Genomic DNA, 12330 nt, shown 5'->3' on the forward strand with positions numbered 1-12330 from the left:
AGTGGTGTTCTGCAGGCGTCAGTGTTGGGTCCGCTATTTTTCACGTTATATATTAATGATCTAGATGATGGAATTGATGGCTTTGTGGCCAAGTTTGTGGATGATACAAAGATAGGTGGAGGGGCAGGTAGTGTTGAGGAAGCAGGGAGTCTGCAGAAGGACTTGGACAGGTTGGGAGAATGGGCAAATAAGCGGCAGATGGAATACAGTGTAGGGAAGTGTACGGTCATCCACTTTGGCAGAAGGAGTAAAGGCGTAGACTATTTTCTAAATGGGGAGAGAATTCAGAAATTGGAGGTGCAGAGGGACTTGGGAGTCCTAGTGCAGGATTCCCTAAAGGTTAACTTGCAGATCGAGTCTGTAGTAAGGAAGGCAAATGCAATGTTAGCATTCATTTTGAGAGGACTAGAATATAAAAGGACGTAATGCTGAGACTTTATAAGGCGTTGGTCAGACCACATTTGGAGGATTGTGAACAGTTTTGGGCCCTATATCTAAGGAAGGATGTGCTGACATTGGAGAGGGTCCAGAGCAGGTTTACAAGAATTATCCTGGGAATGAAAGGGTTAACATGCGAGGAGTGTATGATGGCTCTGAGCTTGTATGCGCTGGAGTTTAGAACGATGAGGGGGGATCTCATTGAAACCTACTAAATATTGAAAGGCTTGCATAGAGTGGACGTGGAGAGGATGTTTCCAGTAGTGGGAGAGTCTAGGACCAGATGGCACAGCCTCAGAACAGAAGGACATCCCTTTAGAACAGAGATGAGGAGGAATTTCTATAGCCAGAGGGTGGTGAATCTGTGAAATTCATTGCCACAGACGGCTGTAGATGCCAAGTCATTGGGTATATTTAAAGCAGAGGTTGATAGGTTCTTGATTAGTAAGGGTGTCAAAGGTTACGGGGAGAAGGCAGGAGAATGGGGTTGAGGGGGAAAAATAAATCAGCCATGATTGAATGGCAGAGCAAACTCAAAGGGCTGAATGGCCTAATCCTGCTCCTATATCTTATGGTCTTTTGAATTCATCACGAAGCAAATGCAAGATGGAGATGAATTTCTCAAGGCTGCCAATTTTGAGAAAGGTAATCCAGAGTTCCTCCTTTAACCAAGGTTGAGAAAGGCCATGTACAATAGTTGGTGCTGCTCCCTGCATTTCATCTGGAGTAGTCACAAGGTGAAAAATCACATCCGTTGTTCCTCCAGAGGGACGGAATCCACGGTGATTTGGGGAGCAGTCCTTCAGCTACAGATCGGACGCAGCTGAGGTTGACACTGGCAATGACTTTACATAACAGACAGCAGGGAGACCCTCTGTTGCTACTGCAGGTGGATTGTCTTTTCTTGACAACGGTTACAATTGCAGCATCTCATGTCTTTTGACATAACTTTTCCAGATGTGGACAGAGGTTGTAGATTTGTAATTGAAGTTCATTACCATCAAGTTTTGGAACTTTAGCTTGGGCTGTTCTCCCTCTCCTTCTACTACAACAACTGAAAGGATAAACTGAACCTAAAGATTCTGATTGGTGACACAATACTGCTTGATTTGTTAACATTAATGCTCTAAACTTTGGTCACTAAACAAGCAGTTTCAGAAAAACCTCCAAGATCCTTAAACTCCTCCACACTTAGTCATGACTATTAATTAAGTGACATTGCCCTAGGATGCCATGGATATACCATCTTTAGCGATAACTTCACCCATGGCAGCACTATGCGCTTTAATATTCAAAAAGCGCATTAAAAGAATCAGTCCAATTAAGTTTTGTCAAACTCCAAACAAGCAACTGAAAATAAGTGCTTACTATTTTTATACAACACAGGTTAATGTCTCAATAACGGAATGTGACAGATAAATTTTAAAAAGTGTTTCGTTAGGAAAAATATTATGTAAAAGGTAAAAGAGAAATTATGGAACAAGGCACATTTATTCATAAAATTTGTCTAGTGTTATAAAAAGCATTTTAACATGGACGCTTAAAAATGTTTTAAAATAATTAGCTCATACGAATGGGTACTTGCCGGACTTGTACAAGTATAGGGGTTAAGCTGTTTAATACACCATTATTACGCTCAAGTGGGATTGACTAAAATTAACTACGCTACAATAAAAAAAACTAATTTTGTCTGAAAATATGGTCAATGTACGTTTAACATATCACTGATCCCCTTAGAAAACAACTTTTATGGCTGCAAATCAGTTTTCTTACCAGTGCTTTTTATAGAATGCTAGAAACAAAAGAAAATTATTCTGTGAAACCAGGGGCAAATATTCAATTTACCTCATTCTCTTCCTCAATTTGTGCCGAAGACTCATTCTGATTGCCTCCAGTCACTTCTGCATTCATCTGTATATGTACAGACCAGAAAAAAATCAAATCAGTAATTCAATACTTCACATTCATATTCCAAAACCCAACAAAATAAAACACCCAAGGATTAAAGCCCATGAAGAAGACAGAAAGGCTGCATCATTTATAAGGGTTCACAGCTAACCAGTAATTTTCAAATTACTCTGCAACCAGTAGTACAGACTTTCAATTAGTACAAATTATGCCATCCTTGTCCTCTGTCAACTGCTTCATATGATCTCCAACTGAAACCACTAGATATACACTAGGAAGTTCTGACATTCTCCATTTTAGATAAACTCAAAAATAAAGACTATTTATTTCTTTTGCAACTAAAACTGAATTTGGTTAAGCACGCATCTTTATTGTTCAGCAACATGTGTTTAAAACACAAGTATCTGGGATCATTGGAGAAAAAGATACAACTTTGAAGGCTTCTGATTTACATATTCTGGCTTTTATTTCTCTTATAGCCAGGACAGCTGTATTGCTTAAATGGAAGGAAGTTACTCCGCCTACTCATGCTCAATGGTTACAGGATGTTATGTCATACCTGAATCTAGAGAAGATTCGCTGTTCAGTTTTTGAATCTAACTTAGACTTTCAAACCTTGTGGGGAACGTTTTTTGAATTATTTTCAAAATCTCTGATTTGGTGACTAAAATGCAGATATTGGCTGACACTGTTAAGTTTTTAAAGGGTTTTTCCTTGTGTTTTTTCCATCAAACAGGTTTGGTTTTTGGTAGTGGGAGTAGGTTTTTTTAATAAAATATTTCAATTTTTTTCCTTTATTAACTATTATATGCAATTATTAATTTAGAGTATTGTGATCTTAAGTATGATTTAACAATGTATTCAGTAGTATTTTTACTCTTTTTTGATGCACATATTTTGTATTTTTTTCATGGATTTAATAAAAATATTGTAAAAGAAAAGAAAACACAAGTAATGTGCTATCACAGTAAAAGCGAGTGAATCTAAGGCAGGGTAAGCATGTGGAACGCATGCAAACTCACCTTGCTGGTTGGCTAGTGATGATTGTTAGCATCTCAAACACTGTGGTGCTTACAAATGTGCCAAAAACAACCAAACAAATATTTATTACTGAGGAATTAATAGGGAATCTTATTTTTTATTAAAAATCTACAACAGTCTTATGACTGACAATATAATTCATTGGAACTTAAATAGGAGTAGGCCACAGGCTCTTTGAACCTGCTCCACCATTCATTTAGATCATGGCTAATTTGATATTGGCTTCAGCTCTTTTCCTGCCTGTTTCCCCAGACTCCTGAACTCCCTCATACACCAAAAATGCAGAGGATTCCAAAGATTCATGATCCTCAGAGAAGTCCCTTTACATCTGTCTTTTTTCCAAAACAATGCCCTGGTTAGAGATTCTCCACTAGGAGAAACATCCTCTTAGCAGCACCCACCTTGTCAAGCCCACCTCAGAATCCTGTGTTTTGATAAAAGCACACTTCAACTTTCTAAACTCATTCAGAAATTCTCATTTCTTGACCTTCCATTTTATATTGATTCAAGATTAAAGACCTCACAATCAACTTTAAAACATTTGTATGGCTCATATGCAGTTTTTACAGATTTAGCAAACAAAAAACATACCAGGTTTGCTTCCTGAGAATGTCTTAGGCTATTTGGATTGGTTGCTCCGTATGGTGGGGGAGCATCATGTGAGGTAGATGCTGTTGTCCCTGTGTGTACATTTGATATGAAGGTCTGCTGCTCAGACATATCCATTCTATATAGAGGAATATGCACCTGACTGGATGGTACAGACTGAGGTTGCTGGCCCATTACCAAGTCTACTAGATCAGACTTCTCTCGGCACATCTCCATTGAAATTTCATGCAGCTGTAGGTAGTCGCGCAATTCTTTCACTTTCAGTTTCATCAGTTCTCCCCGGTGGAAGTCTGTGGTACGAAACCTCTGGCAAGTGTGGCATATTTTAGGGCTATTTTCAGATTGGATTGAACAGGATGTACAAAAATTCTTCTTACAATCTACACATACATGCTGAAAAAGAGGGGAAACACTAATGGCAGCATGCAACATGTAATGCAGTAATTCAATTAACACAAGAGTTTTTTCTCGAGATGATTTCCCCCCATCCCCCCCCCCACCGACAAATAAAAAGAACTTCTTTTAAAAAGCATTAAATCAGCATTGCCCAAAATGTTTCCATAATCAAACTCCCACATAACTGCTCATAATAATTTGAATATGTTGTTTTAAGGATAACTACGCTGTGGCATGCAGCTTGCAAGGTATTATTTTGCTTTCTTGCTCATCCTTTCTCAGTAACAGTAATTTAGGAAATTGATGTTCAAATCATTTCAAACTGTTTGAGCAATTTTTGCATAACAGACTGCAAGTATTTCTAATACACTCAAAAGAAATACAAGTCAGAACACTGCAATTTGAAACTGTATCCATAGTCATACATATGCACGTGCTTTTTCAATCGACTTTTCAATTTTTTAACACTGCACCACGAGTGGTGTTGTGTAAATCAACAGGAAGCAGCAACTCAAACCCATCCTCAAACAGCAGAACCTAGCATGGGAGTGCCAAAGTCAAGGCTGATACATTTGCTGCCACATTCAAACAGGTGCTGACCAGATAATCCATCTTGACTACTTCCTGAGATCACCCACCATCACCACCTACACAGAACAGACAACATCCCAGACAACTGAAAGGTGCATCTCTAGCCAGTTGTTCATGTGCAGATACAGCACTAGTACTGATCTAAACTGCTCAGATCTATCCTGCCTACAAAATTCAGTCTGGCTAATCAATATCCATCCAATCAGTTTGCTCTCAATCATCAGTAAGGTATGGTTGACAGTGCATTCAAGAAGAATTACTCACTAATAACTTGTTCACTGATTATACCAGCATCACCTGGTTCCAGGCCACATTATGGCTCTGGTACAAATATGGACCAAAAAACTAAATTCCATAAGTTCAGTGATTACTTTTGACATTAATACAGCATTTGACCATGCACAAGCACCAATAAAACTGAAAATGACAAGCAAAAAGAGGAAAACACTCCCAATGGTTGAAGTCCTACTTCTCACAAAGGAAGATAGTCAAGGTTCCTGGTGGTCACACTTGGTCAAATGCTGTATTAATGTCAAGGGTAGTCACTGTCACCTATGGAATAGAATTCCAGGAATTCACCTAATTCAGAACTCCAAAGAATAAAACAGCTTTTATCTACATACGGCAAGACCTAGGCAATATTTTGCCATGGGCCGTTGAGTTGAAAGTGACATAGACACCACACAAGTTCAGGACATCAACTATCTCCAAAGTTGAATTACTCTTGACGTTGAAAGTCATCACCTTTGGCAAGTTCTCCACCATCAATATCCCGGGGGAGTCATCGTTAGGCTTCTGGACCAGCTACATAGCTACAAGAGTAGATCAGAAGCCGAGTAATTTGAATTGAGTGATTCACCTTCTGACATCCAAAAGCCTTCCTAATATCTATGAAGTACAAGTCAGGAGGGTGACGGACCATTCAACTTGCTTGGGGGAAATGCAGCTCCAACAAAACTCGAACAGCTTCACAACATCCAGGTCGAACAAGTCTGCTTGACTGGTACCATACTCACCACCTCTGCAATGTGCAGCTAGGTTCCCCTCCACCTCACTGATTCCTGGCATGGGAGGTTGGGGGGTGGGGTAGGGGAGGGCGATCTCATTGAAACATACAACATTTTTACTGGGCTTGGCAGGGTAGACACAGGGATGACAAGCGCAGCTCAGTGGCACAGCTGCTGCCTCACAGCTCCAGAGACCCAGGTTCAATCCTGATTTCCAGTGCTATTTGTGTGGAGTCTGCATGTTCTCCTGCAGTGGTTTCAACTGGGTGTTCCGGTTTTCTTTCACATCCCAAAGAAATGTGGGTTGCTAGGTTAATTGGCCACTGTAAATTGCCCCCAATGTGTACATAAGTGATGGAAGCTGACAGGGAGAGGGGGGTGGTTTGAAGGGAATATGGGGAGAAGAAAATAGGATTGATGTTACATTATAGTAAATGGGTGTTTGATGATTGCTGTGGATTCAGTGGGCCAAAGAAGCTGTTTAACACTGACATTTCCTCGAGCTGGGGTGTCTAGAACCAGGAATAATGGTCCCAGCATGAGCTAGTCATTCAGGACTGATAAGAATTCTCTACCCAAGGTCTGTGGAACTAAGTTGTTGAGTATATTCAAAGAAGAGGTTAAGCAGATGTTCGGATATTCGGGGAAACCAATGAACATCAGTTTATACAGGAAAGAGTCACAGATTAGCTACAATGTTATTGAATGTTGAAGTATAAAGAGTTGAATGGCCTACTCCCATTTCCATTTCTTATGTTCATGTGTTTCACAGTGAGAATTACACCCAGATTGAACAATTCCTCATTTTCAATAATTAAAAATTCCTTCTTGGTTCCACTAGACATTTCTTATTAGAATTAAATGTCCACCAAAACCTCTCACTCCATACATCTCCCACAGTCATGTTTCAATCACAATGGGATCTCTGTGCACTTCCTTGTAGCTCTCATCACCCACAATTTCCATCTTCCAACACCATTTCCTTTAGTAATCCTGCAGAGAAAGACTTAATAGAAGAATCATCTATCATTTATCAATGTAAATGGCAGGTTCATAGACAAAGACCCATTTCCAAATTCAACTATTATGTCCTTCTTCAGGATAAATATAGTTGTATTATCAAATTGTGATTATTAAATTTACAATCCAATCAAATACATTGCCATTAACTCCAGAAACATTAATCTTTTGTTAAAAAACCTCCCATGCAAATATATGCTGGCTTCAAATAGCTGTCAACAGGAGGCATTTCATTAGGAGGTGTGGCTGACCACATCCAGAACAGCAATGACTGTTCCTTATAGATAACAGTGCCCCAAAATCTCACTATCTGTACTGTGCTAACAAATCTATAATATTCCAATAATATTCACCATCCTTCTCATATCAGACAAAACATCTGTATGTACTGATTTATTGTCCTCAAACTCTTTTTCCATTCCGTCACAACACAAGGGTGCTGCTACCAAAGGTCAAGATTTAATGGCCATTGTTAGTTGCTAGTTAGATGCATTACCGGCAACTGTGGTATTCAAAGTTGATTGAGTTGTACAGGACAGAAACAGACCCATTGGCCACCACATCCATGATGACTTTTTACCCATCTACACTAACCGTTTGCTTGCATTAGGACCGTATCCTTTGCGCCTTGCCTATTTAGGTGATGTCACAGTGGACTGGAGAATAGCCAATATTGTTCCTTTGTTTAAGGGCAATAAAGATAATTCAGTAAATTACAGGTTGGTGAGTCTCACACCAATGGTAGGGAAATTATTGAAGATTCTTAGGGATAGGGTCAACTCACATCTGGAAAAGCATGGATTTATTCAGGATAGTCAGCATGGCTTTGTACAGGGGAAGTCACGTCTTACAAACTTGACTTTTTTTTTTGAGGAAGATGAATGATTAAGGGTTGTGTAGTGGATGTTGTCTACATGAACTTCAGTAAAGCATTTGATAAGGTCCCTCATGGTAGGCTGATCCAGAAGATTAAGACACACAAGATCCATGGAGACTTGGTAGATTGGATTCAAAATCGGCTTGGACATAGAAGACAAAGTGTGGTAGTGGAGGGGTGTTTTCCTGACTGGAGGTCTGTGACCAGTGGTATTCTACATGGATCAGTGCTGGGATCTATGTTGTTTATGATATATACATATTACTAATGGGCTGATTAGTAAGTTTGCAGACAACACAAAAATTGGCAGAGTAATGTGTAGTCAGGAAGGTTGTCAAAAGATACAGCAGAATATAGATCAGTTGAAAATATGGGCAGAGAAATGGCAAATAGAATTTAACCTGGACAAGTGTGAGGTGTTGCACCTTGGGAGCTCAAATGCAAGCGTGATTGGCAGGGCCCTTGAAGTACAGAGGGAGCTTGAGATGCAAGTTTGCAGCTCCCTGAAAGCAGGAACACAAGTAGAAAAGGGTGGTAAAGGTGGTGTAGGACATGCTTGTAGGACGTGGTTGGGGCACTGAGTATAAAAGTTGACATGTTGCAGCTGTATAAAACTTTGGTTAGACCACATTTGGAATATAGTGTGCATTACTGGTTGCTACATTCCACAAAGGATGTGAAGGCTTTAGAGAGGGTGCATTATAGGCTCACCAGGATGTTGCCTGGTTTAGAGAGTATCAGCTACAAGGAGAGGTTAGACAAACTTGGATTGTTTTCTCTGGACTGTTGGATGCACAAGGTGCCAATGCTCCACCCATCTTTTCATCTGATCTATATCCTGCTGTTGCCCGAGATAATCTTCCTCGCTAAACACAACATCACCAATTTTGTGCCACCTGCAAACTTATTGGTATAGTATTGTCACTTGTACAGAGGTACAGTGAAAAGCTTGTCTTACAAGCCGATTGTACAGGTCAATTCATTACACAGTGCAGTTACACTGAGTTAGTAAAAAGTGCATTGATGTAGTACAGGTAAAAACAATAACAGTACAGAGTAAAGTGTCACAGCTACAGAGAAAGTGCAGTGCAATAAGGTGCAAGGTCACAACAAGGTAGATCGTGAGGTCAGAGTCCATCTCATCGTATAAGGGAACCGTTCAATAGTCTTATCACAGGGGGATAGAAACTGTCCTTGAGCCTGATGGTACGTGCCCTCAGGTACCCGATGGAGGAGAAGAGAAGAGAGAATGACCTGGGTGGGTGGGGTTTTCGATTATGCTGTCTGCTTCACCAAGACAACGAGAGGTAAAGACAGAGTCCAAGGAGGGGAAGCTGGTGTCTGCGATGCGCTGGGCTGTGTCCACAACTCTCTGCAGCTTCTTGTGGTCCTGGGCAGAGCAGTTGCTGTACCAAGCCATGATACATCCAGATAGGATGCTTTCTATGGTGCACCAGTAAAAGTTGTTGAGAGACCAAGTGGACAAACCAAATTTCTTTAGCCTTCTGAGGAAGTAGAGGTGCTGGTGAGCTTTCTTGGCTGTGGCATATACGTGATTTGACCAGGACAGGCTGTTGGTGATGTTCACACCCAGGAACTTGAAGCTCTCAACCCTCTCGACCTCAGCACCATTGATGTAGACAGATGCATGGACACTGCCCCCTTTCCTGAAGTCAATGACCAGCTCTTTTGTTTTGTTGACATTGAGGGAAAGGTTGTTGTCATCACACCATTCCACTCAGCTCTCTATCTCCTTCCTGTACTCCGACTCATCGCTGTTGGAGATACTGCCTACCAACGGTGGTATCATCTGCAAACTTAATCATACCTCCTACATTCACACCCAAGTTAATACATCACAAAAAACAAAGGTCCCAGTACACTACTGGTCACAGACTTCTAATCGGAAAAGCATCTTTCCACCACTACCCACTGCCTCCTTTTGCCAAGCCAATTTTGAATCCAACTAGCCAGCTCATCTTGGATCCCATTTGCCTTAATCTTTTAGATCAGCCTACCATGTGGGACCTTGTCAAATGCCTTACTAAAGTACAATGTAGGCAACATCAATTGCCCTGCCTTTATCAATCTCCATTATTACCACCTCAAAAAACTCAAATTAGTGAGACAGAATTTCCCCCACACAAAGCCATGCAGACTAATCCTAATCAGTCCCCACCTTTCCAAATATACAAAAATACTCTTAGAATTTTCTCAAATGATTTCCTTACAACTGACACAAGGCTCACCAGCCTGTAGTTGACTGGCTTATTCCTGGTACCCTTCTTAAAACATTAACTATCCTCCAGTCTTTTGTGGCTAATGAAGATGCTAAAGTCTCTGTCAGGGCCCCAGCAATCCCAATCTCTTCCTTTGCTTCCAATAGCACCAAGATAGATCTCATCCAGCCCTGGAGATTTATCCAACCTTATACCTACCAACACATCTAACACCTCCTACTCCTTAATACCTACAATGCTACAGGCTGTCAACAAATTCCTCCCTGAACTTGTTATCCTCCATGTCCCCTTCCTTGGTGAATACAGATGAGAAGCATCTTTTTGGACCTCACCCACATCCCCTGGCTCCACACAGATTACCTTTTAGGTCCCAAAGTGATCCTACTTAGAGAATGACTTGGGACCTTACAGGTCTTTAGGATGACAGTGGCTTTTTAAATCTCTTCTAATGATGCTGAAAGTAATGGACCTAAAGATCATACATGCCACTGATGATTATGGTCCCTATATTTAGATGATATTAATGATGAATGATTACAATTTTAAAATAAGAGACTGGAATTGTAATTTTAAACACACCCACCCCACAACTATTCCACTGTCATCATTTAGAATTAGACTGTTAATATTACAACTCTGAATCAGTTAACCACCTATATAATTAGCACAAAGCTTTCCTGAGGGAGTAGGACTACAAAATAATTTACAGCTTTAGTTTCCCCTTTTCTGCCCTGAGATACTGAGAATATCTAGCTGTTATTTGAATGGAAGCCCAACATTATTTAGTGTGTGCCATTGATAAAATAAACATGAAAGGTGAAAATATGAAAAGGGGAGAAAGAAAAATCGATAGAGTGAAAGTAGGAAAATGAAAAAAAAGTTAAGAGCTGTAGCACCTTTCACAAATTCATGAAATTAGAGAGTATTGAAGTGTGGTTTTGTAGTAATGAATCAAATATGACAGTCAATGTACACAAATGTTCCCACAGCAGCAAAGTGACAATCTTTTTAGTGACATTGATTGAGGAATAAATATTGGTAAGGGTACAAGGAAGAATGCCTCTCTTCTTCTCTGAATAGTACAATGGGATCTGTTAATGTCCACCTCAGAGTACACATGGGTCTTATCTGAAAGGAGGCACCTTCAAGAATGCAACAGTGCCTTAGTACCACACAAGTCGGCCTAGATGTCGATCATAAGATATTGGTGGGTATGTGTGGATCCAGGAATTTTCTTTTCAGCCTCATTCTTTTGAGGTAAACATCTTTTGGTCTTTAGTTATGCCGTATTCTCACATTTTTAAACACTGTATATACATGGGAAATAGCTCATAAATGCTTCCAAGGAAACTGATACCATTTTATAAATAGAGCTTTCAAACAGAGTGACTCAACTGATTTAAAGGGGGATTTTTAAAACTGAATTCCAAACTGCAGACTGGAATAACAGGTTTGATCATGACAAAGTGCTCATGCTCATCTGAAAGAAAACAAGATTCAGAGGGTGTCCTTAAATATTTCACTACAAATAAATCTTCTTGAAGCTTCAATAATAATCTTAAATTTCTTTTGTGGTTTCAATCAGCATGAGATAGGGAACACTAACTAGTTTTCACTCAAGATTTAGAGCAAAATGCCTCAAGTTATTTTTAAGTAAAGCAACATAGAGTTTGGAAAGAAAAGTGTTTTTGACAACTAATTGAGGAGTTGAAAAGTTTGAGTAAAATTATAAGTAACAAACATATGAATAAACCATTTCTGTTGGAAAGGATTGACAACTTGTAATCTTTTTTAAAAAAGTAACCAGAATATTTCCCCTCAAAACATTCAAGCTCCAGTATAAATTATGAAAAATAGTTAATGATACTTCAGCTACCTTCCTAAAGTTTAAAGCAGCAAAGGACATTCCCATTAGCTAAGTAAAAGCACAGCTATATATAACACAGATTCAAAAAGATCATGGTCTTGAACAGTCTCTGGAATTAAGTGAAGACAACAGTGGAGATGTAAAAGTTGTCTTAAGATCCTAGCGAAGAAGAGGAAACCAAAATTGTTAACAAATTTTCCATTGTGGAAAAAAAGTGCAATAATATGATCCCTAATAGTCAACATTTGATGCTGAAATTAGCACGTGCAACTTTTGCAATGCACATGTTCCAGTTGAGCAAGAGTTTAGACCAACAGTCAGACACACAAATGGCCC

The 12330-nt window shown here is 39.7% G+C and overlaps 1 protein-coding gene across 5 annotated transcripts in view; it reads right to left on the reverse strand.

Annotated features, from left to right (window-relative positions):
• rffl (ring finger and FYVE-like domain containing E3 ubiquitin protein ligase) overlaps nt 1–12330 on the reverse strand; it is a 44960-nt gene that overhangs the window by 7834 nt on the left and 24796 nt on the right. For 4 of the 5 annotated variants that reach the window (XM_052035854.1, XM_052035853.1, XM_052035852.1 and 1 more), the window contains 2 exons: nt 3979–4389; nt 2284–2349 (listed from right to left, as the gene is read on the reverse strand). In XM_052035854.1, the coding sequence (XP_051891814.1) occupies nt 2284–2349; nt 3979–4389 (477 nt within the window). The remainder of the gene's footprint in view (nt 1–2283; nt 2350–3978; nt 4390–12330) is intronic. The other variant, XM_052035855.1, reaches the window with a different exon arrangement.

This window comes from Pristis pectinata, chromosome 21, assembly GCF_009764475.1.
Source record: "Pristis pectinata isolate sPriPec2 chromosome 21, sPriPec2.1.pri, whole genome shotgun sequence".
Lineage (NCBI taxonomy): Eukaryota > Metazoa > Chordata > Chondrichthyes > Rhinopristiformes > Pristidae > Pristis > Pristis pectinata.